Below are 18,153 nucleotides of genomic sequence, written 5' to 3' on the forward strand. Positions count from 1 at the left end.
CAGGTGTTTTTGCTTGGCTGTGAATCATACATACCATGTTGTCTAATATTATGCTTCTTCTCCATTACTTTTGTTTGCCAGCTGCTAGTTTAGAGAAATGGTACTTCTATGTTTAGAGGCACTTTACTGCTGAATGCCAACAGGATTCAAGCAGGCAGTCATGCAAGACCTCTGTCTTCACGCCGCACTTCTCAGCTTCCCAGGGTACGAGATACTGGAAGAACTAGTTTCTTATCAGATCTACTTGTGGTCAGACAATGTTATTTTGTATGCTACAGCACCCAGCATCCCTTAGCCAGATGCTTATGCTAGTTTTGGGATTCTGGGAGTTGTTCAAAAATCACCCAGCCTTTCCAGGATCTCTGTAGTAATAGAGAAGGTCCTCTATTTTTGAAACACAGTGTCTGGCTGTGTTTGTATGGATTCCCAGGCCAGGATTCTGGAGAACTGGTTGTTTACTTGTTGTGTGCCCTCGAGTTATTTCTGACTCATGGCAACCGTAAGGCATGGGTTTCTTGGCAAGATTTGTCCAGAAATTGCGTGCCTTTGCCTTCCTCTGAGGCTGAGAGAGTAAAGTAAGCCCAAAGTAAGCCAGTGCGTTTCCATGGCTGAATGGGGATTCGAACTCTGGTCTCTGGAGTCCTAGTCGAACACTCAAACCACTACACCACACTGGCTCTCCAAAGGTCTGGAAACCAAGCCTTATGAGGCTCTTAATTTCACTGCATAACCCAAATATGGGATCTTGGCTTGCTTTCCCATTTATAAGGTGCGGTTTGTCACTCAAAAACAACAGTGCTGGTTTTTAAATAGCATCGTCTGTGCTCATGATAGTCTACAAAGAGGAGGTTTGACAGGTCCCTGTGTTAAAGGAGTGGTGTTATAGTTTAATAACAGACACAGAGAAGAAACAGAAGGAGAGGTAGAAAGGAAGGATATTTCATTATTTCGGTGGCATTTGGGCCAATTTCACAAGGGCAGTAAGATGTAACGGGGTGAGGCTAGCAAGCAACTGATTTTGGCTTATTGAAGGGTTGAATAAGATGTCTGTGGGATCTGAGAGCAGACAGGGAGACAGATTTAAGATTTAGAAATTATCATATGCTGCCACTTCCAGAGAGCTAAGTCTTGGTATCTTTTGGTAGTGCCCTTATTGAAGGTTGGGCTGGAGCTTTTGCTGCAATGGTTGGTGCTCTTGTTTGACAAGACTGTAAAATCATAGGGAACAATGGGGCCAAGAGGAGATTTCTCTGGATGGCATGGGCTGCCAAAAAGCCCAACAAATGGGTCCATTTCTAAATCATGTCTAAACTCTTTCCTAGAAGCCAAATTGACCTGATTGAGACTATTGTGCTTCAGTCCCATCGTGAGACATTGGAAAAGACAATGATGCTTGGTAAGACGAAGGGCAATAGATAGGAAAAGAGAGAGACTCCATTACAGGTGGATGGACTCAGTCAAGGAAAGCCATAGCTGCTCTGAGTTTGCAAGACTGGAAATAGATTAGAAAGCTGGGCCAAAGCTAACAAAATGAACTTCAACATGAAGAAATGTAAGGTACTGAGGGTGAAGAAATGAAATGCATAGATACAGGATGGGGGACACCTGGCTTAACAAGATGACATGTGAAAGGGATCTAGGAGTCCTAGTAGACCACAAGTTGAACATGAGTCAACAGTGCGATGTGATTCTAGGATGCATCAATAGAAGTATAGTGTCTAAAATAGATCGAGGGAATAGTGCCTCGCTATTAGGCTTTGGTCAGGACTCACCTGGAATAATACTGTGTCCAGCTCTGGGCCCCACAATTAAAAAAGGATGTTGAGGAGCTGGAGCATGTCCAGAGGAGGGCGACTGAAATGGTGAAGGGTCTGGAAACCATGCCTTATGAGGAACTGGGTATGTTTAATAATAATAATAATAATAATAATAATAATAATAATAATAATAATGAATGCCATTCCATAGTTTGGGAGCAATTGCAGAGAAGGCCCTCTGGGAGGTAGCAATTAGTCTGGTCTTTAAAGGCTGCAATAGATTCCTCCCAGAGGACCTGAGGGTGCAGGGCGGATTATGTGGGAGCATGCGATCCCTCAAATAGGTTGGGCCCAAGCCATGTAGGGCTTTAAAGGTTATAACCAACACCTTGTACTGCGCCCAGAAACTAATAGGCAGCCAGTGAAGAGATTTTAGGACAGGTGTTATTCAGTCACTCCTAGTTTTTCCGGCGACCAGCCTGGCTGCCATATTTTGCACTAGTTGAAGTTTCCGGACTAGGCACAAGGGTAGCCCCATGTAGAGTGCATTACAGAAATCAAGTCGTGAAGTTAACAGTGAATGTACAACAGTTTCTAGGTCCTTTACTTCCAGCTGGAGTATCAGCCGGAGCTGATGACAGGCGCTCCTGATCACTTGGTTCGTCATGTGAAGCGATGGATCTAGGAACACCCCCAGACTGCGAACACAGTCCTTTGTGGAGAGCGTGACCCCATCTAGGACTGGAGGTTGCAACCCTATACCTGGTTTGGGGGCCCCTACTGTAAGTACCTCCGTTTTGTCTGGATTCAGATTGAGCTTGTTTTTCCTCATCCAGCCCATTACCACTTCAAGACACTGATGGAGGGGAGAAATGCCATCTGTTGTCATAGGGGCTGATCGGGGACACGGAGAAATATATTTGGTGTCATCAGCGTACTGATAACACCCTGCCCCATGTCTGCAAATGATTTCCCCCAGCGGCTTCATATAAATGTTGAATAGCATTGGGAACAGTACGGCGCCTTGAGGGACGCCACATTTAAGCTCCGTTTTCAAGGAGCGACTGTCCCCGAGCATCACCCTCTGGAATCTACCCGAGAGGAAGGACCGGAACCACTGGAGTGCAGTGCCACTGATTCCTAACTCTCCCAGGCGTTCCAAGAGGATGTCATGATCTATTGTATTGAAGGCCGCTGAGAGGTCTAGAAGTACCAACAGGGTCATGCTTCCTCTGTCAATGCCTAGATGAAGATCGTCAGCCAGAGCAACCATGGCAGTCTCCACCCCAAATCCTGTCCTGAAGCCATTTTGAAATGGGTCTAGATAATCGGTTTCATCCAAGACAGCTTGGAGTTGAAGGGTGATAGCCCTCTTGATCACCTTGCTCAAAAATGGAAGATGGGATACAGGCCTGTAGTTCTTCATATCCAGGGGGTCCAGGGAAGGTTTTTTCAGGAGCGGTCTAACAACTGCCTCTTTTAAACCTGGAAAGAGAAGGTTAGGAGGCAATGCAATAGTCCTGTTTAAGTATTAAGCTTGCTTTCTGCTGCTCCAGAGACTAGAACATGGAACAATGGAAGCAAACTACAGGAAAAGAGATTCCACCTCAACATTAGGAAGAACGTTGTTACAGTAAGAGCTGTTCGACAGTGGAAGGCACTGCCTTGGAGGGTGATGGAGTCTCCTCCTTTGGAGGTCTTTAAACAGAGGCTGGATGGCCATCTGTCACTAAGAGTGCTTGGATTGAGAGTTCCTGCATGGTAGAATGGGGTCAGACTGGATGGCCATTGGGGTCTCTTCCAACTGTATAATCCTATGATTCTAAGATAAATGATTTTTCAACCCCTTTGCCTGATGAAGGAGCCCCAAAAGCATGGCTGGGGCCTTCATGGTTTTTGGAGGCTTCTCTCCGAGGCCCCCCTCAGCATCCTTTCCACTGGTGTCTGTGGGTGGGTGGGGGTCATCTGGGAGGGCCCTGGCATTGCCTGGCAGTGGCGGAGGCAGGACCACCCAAGAAGTAAGGATGAGTCCAGCAGAGGGGGGGGGGGGCTGCTCATTTGCATATGCATCAATGCAAGGGAGGGGCCAAGAAGGCCCTTTCTTATGGTCCTTTTGTTCATCCTTTAAATGTGTTTCTTAAATGCAAAATCAAGTAAGATGGAGCTCGAAATGGGGGCAGGCAGCCAGCCCTCTACTTCTGCAGCACCTCCATTCCAAAGGATGTGTGCGTCTGTGTGTACACACACACACACACACACACACACACACGCCTGTGTATTGTATGCCTGTGTAAGCGATTCAGTAAGGGAGGCCATGCACCAGACCCATTTAACCCGTGTCTTTTTGACACTGATGTTTTCCGCATCTTTTTGGATAAATCAATTCTGTGCAAGTGTGAACCAGTTGCGGATCGGAATCGATTTAAATGTGCCCTTCGGCTGGCTGGAGCGGGTCCATTTTAAACCAATTCATTTGTAAATGTGAACCACAAGTGGGTTATTTTACAGGGGGAAAAATGCAATCGGGGCAAATGTAGTGGGAACCACACCTCGCTGTCGATTTGATCCATCGATTCGGATCGCAAACCACTTTTTTTGTAAGTGGGAATGAGGATCAAGAAAACCCTGTGATAGGTTCGCCTTAGGGCTGCCGTAAGTCAGAAACGACTCGAAGACACACAACCACAATGCAAGAGGAATTCCAGAAGAGGGAGGCACTGAGCATTGAGCAAACAGCTCCCTGGCTGTATCTCTGGTGTTTTCCTATACATGAGTGCGTGTGTTTTTGTGTGTCTGTAAGAGAGAGAAAGTGCAGGGATCTAATCTGAGCAAAAGACGGACAAGGGAGTCCAGTGACAGCTAAGGGTTTTCCCTTTGTCTCAACAAGGAGGGAGGCTGTGGATCAGAGATGGCAAACAAGAGCGAGCCCAGCGACCATCATCCTTCCAAAGGCCTTTGCCTTCTTTGCTGACACCACTGGCAGCCGCGTTGAAGACGGCTTGCTCAGACAACGCCCACCGATGCTCTGGGATTGCCACGGGAGACTGGCCTTCTTCATAACAGGGTAGGTCTAAAGGGTTTTCTCCCCCGCTCCTTGCAGCCTTTAATCCTCTGTCAACACCCCTTCCCCAAATTCTGCTCTGCTTTTCCTTTCTTATTGTCTTGCTTCTTTATTGCAGGGATGGGACTTTGTTGGACCAGGGCTCTATGTGTGGCACAGAGAGATGTTGGATGCATCTGCAGTGCTGAAATAATCTGGTTTGAACAAACTACAGTTCCCAGAATGTCCATCGCCTTGAGGCATGGCACTTGAAGTGGAGTCAAACCAGATTATATCTGCAGCGTGGATTCAGCTCCTGCAATGTAGCATTTGGAGGGTCAGAGTTGCACGGGTGAGAACCAGGTTTGAGTCCCTAGTCTGGGCCAGCCCTTCGTTCTCGACAAACAAGGTTGTGATGACCAAAATTGGGGTGGCAGATAATAAATAAAAAGATGCCTATGGGTATAAAAGGCTTGCCTCACTCGTCATCTTGGGTGAGGATTGAGAAATGTGTCTTTTTGAAACCCATGCCAAGGGAGGTCCAGACTCTTGTGCTGGAGTGTCCGGCGAAACACATATTTATTTGCATCTGAAGCCTTGCAACACCTTTTCAGTTGAACAGAATGCTATCCCAGAATGAGGAATTGCAGCGGTGGGAGGTAACCCCAAAGGCCATCTATTCCAACCCTCCACAAACCAGGAATCCATACTTAAAAACATCCGTAAAGGGTGGAGGTTTAAGAGAGGAGGAGTGGGGGAGAGTTTGCCGTCCTCCAAGCATCCAGATTCCATCGCTGAGCTGCTCTTCCCATCCAAAAGTTCCTCCTAGTGTTTGTTTGGGATTCCCTTCCTTGCAATTTGAATTAACAAACTCCTTAATCTGTTTCTCCAAGCTTTTTTGTTGACCCTTAAAGGCATGGGTGGGCATCATGGGGCTCTCCAGATGTCGTTGGGTTTCAGTTCAAACCATTTTCACCATCAGTTATGCTGGCTGGGAGTTGCAATCCAAGTGACGGGTTTTGTGATCCCCACACTTGGTTAAAGCTACGTCTGGATGGGAGAGTTTTGGAATGGTGGTCAGGCCTGAACTTCAAGTCTTCAGAAGATGGGTACAAGGAAGACACTGCATGCATCTCCCTCCTTGTTTATTTCCCATTGCAATCTGAGACACATATACTATTGTTGCAAGGCAATCTCAAAGATGGCAACAGGACTATGGGAGGGAGCCATCTTTCAAAGGACGCTGGACTGCAGCTACCAAGAGTAGGAGAAAGGAATATTTGGCCCTCCAAATGTTTTGGCCTACAATTGCCAGAATCCCTTACCCCAGATAGTTGTGAGACTATGAGAATCAGCACCACAAGGGCCATACAGTCTAACCCTCTGCCACGCAGCAGGACACAACTCCTGAAAGATGCCCATCCAATCTGTTAAAAGACCTCCAAAGAAAGAGAGTCCGCCACCTTCTGAGGCAGCGTCTCCCATTGTCAAACAGTTGTTACAGTAAAGGAGTTCCTTCTAATGTTGAGGTGGATTCTCTTTTTGGGGATTTTTAATCCCTTTGGTTCGTGTCCTCGTCTCAGGAGCAGCAGAAAACAAGTTTGCTCCATCTTCTATGTGTTGTTGCTAACTGCTCTCCGAATCGAGTCGACGCATGACGACCCTATAGATGAGACATCTCCAAGACCCCCTGTCCTCCACTGCTTTGCTTAGGTCCTGCAAATTCATACCTGTGTGATCTCTTTAATAGTTTCCATCCAAATGTCATGTAGTCGTTTTCTCTTCCTACTTCCCTCCACCTTTCTTAGCATGTTGTCTTTTCTAATGAGTCCTGCCTTCTCATGATGTGTTCAAAGGACAGCCTACAATATGTTCTGCATACAAGTTGAAAAGATAGGGTGATAATATGCAGCCTTGTGGGACTCCTTTGCCAATTGGGAACCATTCTGTTTCTCCATGTTTTCTTCTTACAGTAACCTCTTATCCTGAGTACATATTCCTCATCAGGACGATCAGATGTGTTGGCACTCCCATGTCTTTAAGGGCATTCCATAGCCTTTCATGATCTCTGCAGTCAAAGGCTTTGCTTTAGTCTATAAAACGCATGCTGATTTTCTTTTTGAATTCCCTGGTGCTCGCCAATAGTCATTGTATGTTTGCAATGTGGTCCCTATTGCCTCTGCCTTTCCTGAACCTCGCTTGCACCTCTGGGATGTCTCTCTCCATATGTGACTGAAGTCTGTGTTGCAGAAATTTTGCTTGCGTGGGGAAGTAATGCTACAGTCTTGTAGTTGCTGCAGTCTTTTGTGTCTCCTTTCTTGTGGATTGGGATGTATATTGAACGTTTCCACTCCGTTGCCAGCTTTTGTTCTCCATATTTGTTGGCATATCTCTTCATGTATTTAAAGACAGGTATCATGGCAGCTCTCAGTCTTCGATTCTCCAAGATAAACATGTCCAGCTGCCTCAGTCACTCCTTATAGGGCATGGTTTTGAGATCTTGGATCATTTTGCTTGAGCTTTGACCTTCCAGATGTTTCAGCCTTCAACTCCCATAATCACTTCTCCTGGAGCCTCTGGAAGTTGCAGTCCAAGAGATTTGGAAAGGGCCTGAAATTCCTACCCCTGGGGTGAGTGCCTTCGAGTTGTTTCCTATGGTGACCTTAAGGAAAGCTGATCATGGGGTTTTCTTGGCAAGATTTGTTCAGAGGAGGTTTGCTGTTGCCTTCCCCTGAGGCTGAGAGAGTGTGACTTGCCCATATTTACCCAGTGGATTTCATGGCCGAGCAGGGACTCAAATCCTGGTCTCCAGAGTCATAGTCCAATGCTCAAATCATTACACCATGCTGGCTCTCACACCTGGACTTTCCTTGCTCTGTAAACAACTACCTCTGAGGAAGTAGACTGAAGTCTATGAAAGCTCATGCTGCCAATGTCTCAAAGGGGCTACCAGATCTCGCTACATACCGATTCCACAGACTAACACAGCCATATCTTTGAACTACAAACGGGACTCTCTGTCTATAGAGGAGGCCCGCATGTAGGGACAATGGTACATTATGAAGTGTCCGTGGAAAATCTGCGTTTGTGAGTAGGGACTCTTATTTGCACGTGAATCTACCCTGTTTAGTTCAGTTATGAGCTGTGAGATGTTATTTTATGGACCGCAGCTGAGCCCCGCTTGCACCGCTGGGATTTCTCCCTCCATAGCCCCAGCCATCCATGCTGGCTAGAGGTTTTGGGAAAGGTAATCCAAAAATAAATACATTTCACAGCTCTGGGCCTTGCATAGTTGCTCTCCATCGATTCCCCCAAAGTGCTGTGGCTTGGCCCAGGGCAATTCTGTAGGGCTGGCTGGCGCCTGCGTGGCTAAACCTGGCTGCCAGCATGAGGTCCAGGGTTAGCTGGCAACCATGGCTTCTGTTTTCCGGCACAGAAGAATGTTTCGTAAGCGTGTCCCTTCTCCCTCTGTGCTTCTCTTCCATTAGCTAATGTTACCTGGCATTATTTTTCTTGTTCAACCGAAGCAAGAGTTCTCTCTCCAAACCACCTCTAGCCTTTTAATTTTCCTTTTTTTGGGGGGGTGGGAAATACATGCAATCTTTCTTTCTCTCTATCCAAATGAGGTGAGCAGGCCTCCTTGAATAATTGGAAGAAATATCCATGTTGCAAAGAGCGAGAGCTGAATTTTAAGGGATTCAGTGAAAGGAGGAGGAGGGGGGGGAATAAAAGACCAAATGCCTTTACTCCACTCTGGGATTGCTAGGCGACCCGGGATTTTTCAAGCTCTGGCGTTGTTAGATGGCCAAGGAGGAAGGGTTTGAGAGAGAGTCTGCTTGAGGGGGGAAAATACTTGGGAGTTTAATCAGCTCTCTTCCTCTCTCTGGAACTTTCCACCCCCATCTTCTGTTTCCAGAGCACATTATGCAAACCGCATCAGTCCGCACAGAGCCACGTTTGCATATATATATCCCAGCTGTAGATCTCTGGGAATGGGGAGAGTATTTTGACAGGGATGAGTGGCTAAGGAACCATCAAAGGAAAGGAGGTATAGGCAAAGAGGAGGAGGAAGAAGCAGTTTGGATGAGAGAAGGTAAGGCAGCTGAACCCGGCAGAAAGCAAACGTCTGGTCCTTGGGCCCTATGTTTCCTCCAACGCTGGGCTGAAAAGAGACCAGACTCAGGGCTTTGACAGAGCACCAAAGGTGGTCTCAAGACAGGAGATGAAACTAGATCTCCCTCTTGTCCTCTCCTTGGGAAAAAAAATACTCTCCTCTTACAGAATTCAAAGACATTGGCTGCATCTGCACTACAGAAATAATGCATTTGCTCTTTAGTGTTCCTCATTCTCTCTCCTTTTTGCTTCTGATTTTGCCCTGACTAGCATCTTGATCCAGTTGCTCTCCAGTCATTCCCTCTTGCTCCATCTGTTCTTTCTTTGCCTTCCATCTTTTATCTTTCCTCTAATCTCTTTCCTTCTTTGGCCATTGTCCCATCCATCTTCAAACACACACAATTGTTTCCTCAGTTCCTTTAAAACAAAACAAAAATCCCCCTTTTTGGATCCCTGCCTTCTCTCCAGCCATTCTTTGCTGTTGTTCTTTCCAAAGGGCTTGAGCTTCTTTCTCCCTTCTTCTCCGCACCTTATTTTTCTTCTCTCTTTTTGTTTTCCGTCTGGCTTTCAACTGTAAAACTTTACCAAGACTCTCTAGATGAAATCTCAGTAATAATCTCCGATGTGCTAAATTATAAGGGCTCTTTTCTTCATCTCATTTTCTTTGACCTGGCACCATTTTGATAAAGTCTATTGTTCTCCATTAGGATTCGAGGGCAATGTACATTCTTGGCTTCTTTCCCGTTACATTTTTTCTTCTCTTTTACAGTCGCTGTAAAGTACTCTTGTCTTTTAGACATTCTTCAGTCCAAATCCACTCAGCCGTCTTCTCCTAATCTCTGGGCAATCTGCTTCCAATTTTTGGCCTCTTTTCATCTTTGTATTTCTATCCCTTCCTCTCCTTTGTTCTTACCAATATCTCCAATTGTCTTCAAATGGCACGTTTGCATTGCGTGGTGTTTAAGCGTTGGACTATCCTTTAGAGACTAGGATGTGAATCCCCACTCAGCCATGAAAACCCACTGGGTGACTTTGGGCAAGTCACACTTTCTCAGCCACAAACAAAGCGAAAGCCCCCTCTAAACAAATCTGGCCAAGAAAACCCTGTGATAAGGTTGCCGTAAGTTGGAAACAACTTGAAGGCAGACAACACCAGTGTCATGGGGGGAAATATTAAAATTCAGAGGGAGAAATGTGTCCCTTTATGCGAAAGCACCAGAGCAAATCTGCTTTTAAAACACCTTTGGAAGAGGCAAACATACAGATCCAAATGGCTCCCCAAAAGGATGGAGTGAGTAGACGTGGAGGCAACTCCAAAGGGGCAAAACCCAAGGAGATCCTGCAAGAACATGCACTTCTTTGGAGCAACCGGGACCTTCCCGCTGCTGGCATTATTTGCTTCTTTCCTATTTCTGATGCTAACTTTATGGAATTTGTCCAGCCACCTTTTCCCAGTTTACACGGTTTCTCAGTTTGCTCCGGCCCCTTTCTACTAATGGCTCTCTCTTTTCTTTTTCAGAGCGCAAGCCCGCAGGCAAGGACCCGCATCCCGCATGTTTGGTTCCTTAAGAAAGAGCACACAATGGTGACGATTCTTTGAGAGAGAGAGAAAAAACACCCTTCCATTAGCTCACTTTCCATCATGAGTACCGAGTTAAACGTCCCCGTCGACCCGCCTGCCTCGGCCTGTTGCTCAGAGCCGCCTGCCAAAGGCATGGACTACCGGGACTGGGTCCGGCGCAGTTATCTGGAGCTGGTGACGTCCAACCACCACTCCGTCCAGGCCCTGTCATGGCGGAAACTCTACTTGAGCCGAGCCAAGCTGAAAGCTTCCAGCCGGACCTCCGCGCTGCTCTCTGGATTTGCCATGGTATGTATTTATTGCAGCTTCTCTGCCAAAAAAAATCTCTCTGTGATCCATTAACGCCTTCTCTTTGCACTGGGTCAGGAAATTCGGTAGCTTGTTTCCAATGCTGACCAGAGATCGTAAGCAGCCCAATGCGATTCTTGGCTGCATCAATAGTCTGTCGAGCGAGAGAAGGAATAGTGCCACTCTCTTTTGCTTTGGTTAGACTTTGGACACAAAATACAGTGTCCAGTCTGGGCACCACAATTCAAGAGGGATGTTGAGAAGACGGAGGGCGGCCAAAATGGTGCAAGGTCTGGAAACCATGAAGCCCTATGAGGAGTGGCTGAGGGAGCTGGGTATGTTTAGCTTGGGGAAGGTAAGATTAAGAGATGACATGATAGTCAAGTTTAAATGTCTGAAAGGAGGTCATATTGAAGATGGAACAACCTTATTTTCTGCTGCTCCAGACACCAAGACGTGGAGCGGTGGATGCAAACTATAGGAAAAGCGATGCCACCTAAACATTAGGAAGAACTTCCTGATAGTAAGAATTGTTCGAGAGTGGAAGATGCTGCTCCTTTGATGGAGTCTCCTTCCTTGGAGCTGGATGGCCATCTGTCACAGAGAGTGCTTTGACTGTGAATTCCTGCATGGCAGGGGTTAGACTAGATGAACCTTGGGGTCTCTTCCTGCTCTATTTTGCTGTGATGTGGTCGTCCTCTTCTTCTTCTAACTTTACCAAGTATTATAGTTTAATTTCATTTCAGAACTCAAGGGCTGCATGATTCCACTCTTTTCTTTCTCCCCGGGTTGTTCTCCTGGCTAGCAGTGGGGTTCAAGGGAAGCAAGACAACCTTCACAGGGTGCTGATCTTCCTTTTCCAGGTGGCCATGGTTGAGGTTCAGCTGGAAATGCAGTACCAATACCCCCCATTGCTGCTGATCGCCTTCAGCGCCTGCACCACCATTTTAGTGGCCGTCCACCTCTTTGCCCTCCTGATCAGCACTTGCATCTTGCCCAATGTGGAAGCGGTGAGTAACATCCACAACCTGAACTCCATCAGCGAGTCCCCCCACGAGCGCATGCACCCCTACATTGAGCTGGCGTGGGGCTTCTCCACCGTCCTGGGCATCCTCCTCTTCCTCGCCGAGGTGGTGCTCTTGTGTTGGATTAAGTTCCTGCCTGTGGACTCCATCTTGAAGAACGACACCACCCTCATCCAACAGACAAGCCAGCACACCGGGTGGCAGGCAGCGCTCATCTCTACCATCATCATGGTCCCGGTGGGAATCATCTTTGTCGTCTTCACCATCCATTTCTACCGGTCGCTGGTCCGGCACAAAACAGAACGCCATAACCGGGAGATCGAAGAGCTCCATAAACTGAAAGTGCAACTGGACGGGCACGACAGGGGATTGCAAGTTGTGTGATCCACGGCGTTTTCGCCTTGGTGTAGAGCATTTTCCTAAGAGGAACAAATGGAGACGGATAAGAGACACAAATGCCAGCTGCTTCCTTCTTACTGGCATTCCACTGCGACCCAGACAGCCAGCTCTCTCTGGTCTTTCATATCTGTGGACAGCATTGACACCTTATTAAAACTTAGAAAGCGTACCACAACCCATGCATTTGTTTAAAGATGACTGTTATTCCTCTGATTTCTAGGTTGCTACAAAAAAGCAGGTTAAACAGAGTGTGGGTTGCAATTGATTTTAATGGGCACCAATTTTCCCAAAGTAAGATTCTTGAGGGTTACTGATCTATGGATTAAGGAAAGGATCTCTTCTTAACTGTATCTCTTCTTAACTGTAACTTTCTTACTTGCAGTTGATTTACAAACATGGCTTTCAAAGAGGAGCTTGTAGGTCATGCGAGATCAACATATTCTGTGGAATTACTGTATATGGAATATGACTATGCAGACGATGTTTCTAGGATAACAGGTGAGGGAGAAGCCATCTGAGCCAAAATTTTCTTCCTCTGTCCACTTCGGTTTAGTTTATTCTTTGTTTCTGCATTACAGCCTTTGTTGGGTGGAATTCGTTATCACTAATCTGTATGGACCTTTGGTTCTGTACAACTGGATCCTTTGGAAGGATGAGAGGGAATCTACTTTGGAAAACAAAGTAGACTTTAAAAATAGGAACTTAGTATTTCACATGCAAAAAAAAAACCCCTTATCCCTTCAGATACGATAGTATATTGTTGCTGAAAACTGTAAGTACCAACTAAATTTTGGTCTAGATAAGGCACATCATCCACTTGGAAAAGACAGTGGTTTGATTTGTGACAATGCACAAGGGGCTGGGGCTGACATCTCTATCCAGCTAGTGAATATAGTGATGGTGGCATCACCTTCTGTTTGAATTGTCTGTGTATGTAGGTACACAGGCATACGCACAAGTATAAAGTCGTACAAAACCGGATGAGAAATGATTTGGGCTACATTCACATGTTGTGCCAAGCCATGGCTTACGTAAGGCGTGATGTGTTGATTTAGCTATGAATAACCAAACATAGAGAGCCAATAGTGGTCTGAGCGATGGACTACAACTCTTGGGTATGAATTCCTACTGGGCCATGGAAAGCCACTGGGTAACCTTGGACAAGTCAACACTCTCTCAGCCACAAGGGAAGGTAAAGGCAACCCTCCTCTGAATAAATGTTAGGAAAGCCCCATGATAGGTTCACATCAGGGTTATATCAGAAACAACTTGAAGGTATCCACCAAACAAACCAAGCACACTGCAAATGACTATGGTTCTGATCTGTGAAGCACAGAATGGGCGAATAAAGCAGCTTCAAGCCTTCACAGTAAATTGGGGTGGTTGGTGTTGGGTGCTGCAGAGGAACGAAGGAAATATCAATCCCCACAGCACCCAAAAACTACATTTGCACACGCAAGGGGCACTTGTGCATACCAATGTCCCCAGCCCTTGCTTTCCTCATTTTCCTGCCCTGTTTGTCCTGTGGGTAGCAAGGGAAACAAGCCAGAGAGAAGCAAAAGCTGCAGGTTCAGACATCATGCGAAACCATGGTTTAGACAAGCCAGCAGGATTTGTACAAAACAGGGTTTTTGAGTGTAATCTGTAACCGGCTGTGTTTGCAGGGAAGGATTTGGACACAAACTCACGGTCCACAACCTGAAATATTCCAGCTGGTTTCTCTCATGCTGGTGTCAGCACATGCTTGGTTTTTGCTTTGGAAGTTGACGATGTTGACTTTTCGAAAGGCCGACCCTTTGTACCTATTGATGGAAATTGTTTTCAGCTTGAAAAAAGGGAGGAATATTCTGGTGGTCCTATTTCTGATCCAAAAGGAGTACAGTCTTTCTTTTATGTCGCTAGGATCCACACAACACAGCATGTTCTTTTACGTGTGACGTGACCAACAGATGTGGGCTGCTCAGTGCAACTAAGCTGGAAGACTCAGCTCTGTGCATCTCGGTATTGCTGTTAGTGAGTCAGTCCCTGGGATGAGGCATTGAAACCGGCTTTTTGAGCCGCCGTGTCCTTTTTCCCCAATTGCTTAGGTGTCCTTGCAGTTAATGTGTTATGCCAACAGTGGAAATAATTGCATGGCACACAAATGGTTTATGATCGCTACATTCCTCAAAAAGAAAAGTGCTTCTCTCTAATTTTTGGTAGGCCAAACAGGGTCATTCTGAATGGAGAAAGCAGCACTTAACCCCGCTGCTAATCTTTATAGCGGTAATATGTACCTAATGGCCATACCTCATTTTCTCCTTTTTCGTGCTTGGTTGCCTGTAGGATACATTAATCGCAGTATAACTAAGAAGTGTATTGTATTTGCATTTTTCTCTCTTAACTCCTCTCTTGGTACATGTTAGTTGTTAAAACATGCCTAAACTGCCGGTGATTAAATCCTTCTGGACAATGTTTGTGCTGCTCTTTCAAAACTGGTGGCGTCATTCAATTTATTGTGGCCATCCTCACCTTGAAGACAAGAACAGAGGTGCGTTGTGAGGTGGGATGGATGGATTAGGCTCAAATCTTAGGTCTGATACACATTTGATCAGCAGCGTCTTAAGTTGGGTCGGTGAGCAGTACTTATATGACAGTGTAAGAGCATTCAGATAGTGGGGTAACAAATCCAACATTCTGGATTTCCTGCATGGCAGAATGGGGTTGGACTGGATGGCCCTTGTGGTCTCTTCCAACTCTGATTCTATGATTCCTTGAGGGCAGCGGGCTGAATTCCATCTGAGTCATTCACTTTGTGTATTTTTATTAAGATAATTGGGACACATGTCTTTTCCAGATTAACTATCGCTTTAAGTGAGACTAAAGTAGGGCTTTGGAGAGCTTTTGAGTGTTGGGCGCTGGCTCTGGAGACCAGGGTTCAAGCCCCAGCTTGGCCATGAAACCTGCTGGGTGACCTTAACTAAGTCACCCTATTTCAGCTTCAGGAAAAGACAACGACCAACTTCTGAATAAACCTTGCCAAGAAAACCTCATGATACCACAAGTCCCATATGTTGGAAACGACTTGAAGGCACACAACAGCAACAAAGCAGAGCTGGGGAATTTGTAGCTCCTAGATATTGACTACAACTCCCAACCCATCACCAGAAATGATGAGAGTTTAAGTCCACCAACATTTGAAGAGCCACAGGTTCCCTGAACCAGAACTAAAGGATGATTTATCCTGAAGCCAATACTTCTGGGAGCTGAAGCAATGCACCTGGTCAGGGGCTCTTTTCCAACTTGCAGTGTTGACCACCTTGCGTTAAATATTATTGAATGGTGTAGACGCGGTTTAAACAGTTGCAAGCAATACATTTGGAGGCATAGTGAGGGTTGTGGGTCACTCCTGGAAGATTTGCCACAGCCAAAACTCGGCGGTAAAGCACACATCTCCAAGTCAGGGTAAAACAATAGGCCCATTCTGTTTAAGACATACTCTAAATGTTTTGCTTTCCTTTGCACGCATCTGCTCCCAGCAGGACTGGAGGTAATGTCTCCACAGCAGGGAGATAGTTGCACCGGCGGATGAGTTTGTTGATGGAGAAACAGAAGAAACACACTAGGAATTAGGAGGGCCGGGTAAGTGGACTAAACGCCAAAAGCAAAAAGTCGTCAAGAAAAATATTGTTTGTACTTTGTGAGGTACGCATTCGCAATATCAGCGGGAGTATGAGCGAAAGAGTAAGCAGGATGATCCAGAAGCAAGAGCAAAATGAGAAAAGCAACACATATTCAAAGTGGGGGGAAACCATTATTCCCAGTGCCTGAAATGTGGTGGTACTGGAAGCAAGGAAAACTAATCAGTTTAGTAAGAAACCATCATCCTGCCTAATGCAACAAAACTTCCAACCAGTTGTAAAAGGTGGAGAAAACCTGAGGGGGGCAAGGTTTATTACTTTCTGAAAGGATCCTTAGTTCTGGAGATACACACCCTTTGCGTGTTTCTTGGGGTGCGGTTGTAACTCCCATGCTGCTTTTGGTATGTGCGAAGGCTTCCTCCTGAGGATGTACTTAGGATAGTTGCAGTGTGCGTCAATTGGGGTTTGACATGAGCATGGCATCTGTCAGGATGGTCTTGGAGGGGTTATGGGGATGAAGTAGCCAACGGCTTCTTCACACGTGGGTTGGAGTTCTTCACAGATTTGCACCTTTCCAAGATGCCATTCTGCTTCGTGTGACCAGACTGGACCCCAAAGTTGAGATTCCCTGTAAAAATTGGGCAAAGTATAGGCCCCCCAAGTCTATTTTTGCATCCCCAAATTACCCTTTTTGTTTAACTATGGTCGCTCTGGAGTTTGCTGAATCCACTGAGTGATCCTTTGGACCCAACAAGCTTAAAAGGTTTGGATCCCTCTCTTGACCAAACAGTTTGCCGCTCCACAAAAACCGTGCAATCCGTTGTGCAGCTTAAGGCACCAAATTCCTGAAACAGGCTTTGTTTGTAGAGTCCACTTTCCACACTTGATCTTTTGGAAAATAAACACCTGTCAATTGCAGGCTTATGTTACGCGGAGCCCTTAAGAACCTTTAAGGCTATTACAACTGCGGCTGCAAAGCGGCAGAAATCCACTCTTAAATTATTAATTGCGGATTAAGAAGCCATCTTTGCAATAACACGGATCCTGGTTGGCATAAACAGACACGGCAGAGCATCGGTAGACGTTTTACGGCCGGCTTTTGTCCCTCATAAGGAATTAAGAGATTGGCTGTGTAGTCAGAACTTTAACACACAATAAGCATCTTCTTGAAGCCTGTTGCATGGTTAGAAAGTGCAAGCTTTGGACAGGCCCAGGCCCTTTTATTGCATGCTGGGAAGTAAGAGCATTGCGGGGCCAAACTACCTATAATGGCAATTGCAGGAGTCATTTCTTATATTTATGGAAAATGCGCACAAAGGAAGATGGGCTTCTTTTCCCCCCATTGCAGTTTGTTTTTCTCCTCACCTCTTTCTTGGTATACATGAGTGAGCAAAGCATTATATGGCTTCTAAGCAAGCCAGGATACTAAGCCACTTTAAACCACGATTGAATAAACTGGCCTATTTGGAAGCCATTAAGCAGAATGTCTTGGTTTGGTCACAGCAGGAAATTATCATGAACTGCACCTTCCTCGCTTGTTTTCCGATTCACACTAAAGGAGGGGAGCTGGAATAATGCTGTGTCCAGTTCTGGGCACAGTTCAAAAAAGACATTGAGAAACTGGAGCCATGTGTCCAAAGGAGGGTGACTAAAATGGTGAAGGGTCTGGAAACCATGAAGCCCTATGAGGAATGACTCATGCAGCTGGGGATGTTTAGCCTGGAGAAGAGAAGGTTCTTGGAGTGCAATGGAGTCTCCTTGTTTAGAGGTCTTTAAACAGAGGCTGGATGGCCATCTGTCAGGGATGCTTTGATTGAGAGTTCCTGCATGGTAGAATGGGGTTGGACTGGATGGCCCTTGGGGTCTCTTCCAACTCTATGATTCTATGGTTTTACCAGTGGACCTGAAAGAGGTGCCCCGGTAGACCAGAGGAACTGTTCTCCCACCTTCAGCAGCAAAAGCATATTTGTTCACAACTGCTATAACGTTTGCCGCCAGCGGTCTCCTGCTCGGCGCAACCTGCCAGCTGAGTCACGAGCAAAGAAACATATCCATTCTGTTTGTGAGGCCAACTGGAACGGTAAGGAAGATAGCCATTACGCTTTTGTCTGCAATTCACAACTAACATTTGGCCGCGTTCAATTGCAACAGGTTTCTAAAGGCACCAGTGCAATAAGCGGCATGATTTCGTCACCTGTTTGAGACGTATCCTAGAGTCTTGTTGCGGCAACTCTGTAAGCACAGATGCTCCCTGCTCTCTGGGGATCTAGATGACCCTGCCGACTGCCTTACCTGTAACAATACTTAAGGTACACTTTTATTACAGCTG

General features: G+C 46.1%; 1 protein-coding gene across 2 annotated transcripts; it reads left to right on the forward strand.

The window, feature by feature from the left end:
- The first annotated feature begins 4,466 nt into the window (after nucleotides 1–4,466).
- LOC149287107 (protein orai-2) lies at nucleotides 4,467–14,654 on the forward strand. Of its 2 annotated transcripts, none has more exons than XM_089493393.1 (3): nucleotides 4,467–4,821; nucleotides 10,430–10,780; nucleotides 11,644–14,654. In XM_089493393.1, the coding sequence occupies exons 2-3, from the start codon at nucleotides 10,553–10,555 to the stop codon at nucleotides 12,187–12,189; spliced, it is 774 nt and encodes a 257-aa protein (XP_089349519.1). In that variant the 5' UTR covers nucleotides 4,467–4,821; nucleotides 10,430–10,552; the 3' UTR covers nucleotides 12,190–14,654. The 2 variants fall into 2 exon arrangements, with proteins under 2 accessions (XP_089349519.1, XP_089349521.1); XM_089493395.1 differs by lacking the exon at nucleotides 4,467–4,821 and adding an exon at nucleotides 8,691–8,890.
- The last annotated feature ends 3,499 nt before the right edge of the window (nucleotides 14,655–18,153 follow it).

Source organism: Sceloporus occidentalis, unplaced genomic scaffold (genome assembly GCF_023333645.1).
Source record: "Sceloporus occidentalis isolate IW3139 unplaced genomic scaffold, rSceOcc1.0.p SCAF_64, whole genome shotgun sequence".
Taxonomy (NCBI): Eukaryota; Metazoa; Chordata; class Lepidosauria; order Squamata; family Phrynosomatidae; genus Sceloporus; species Sceloporus occidentalis.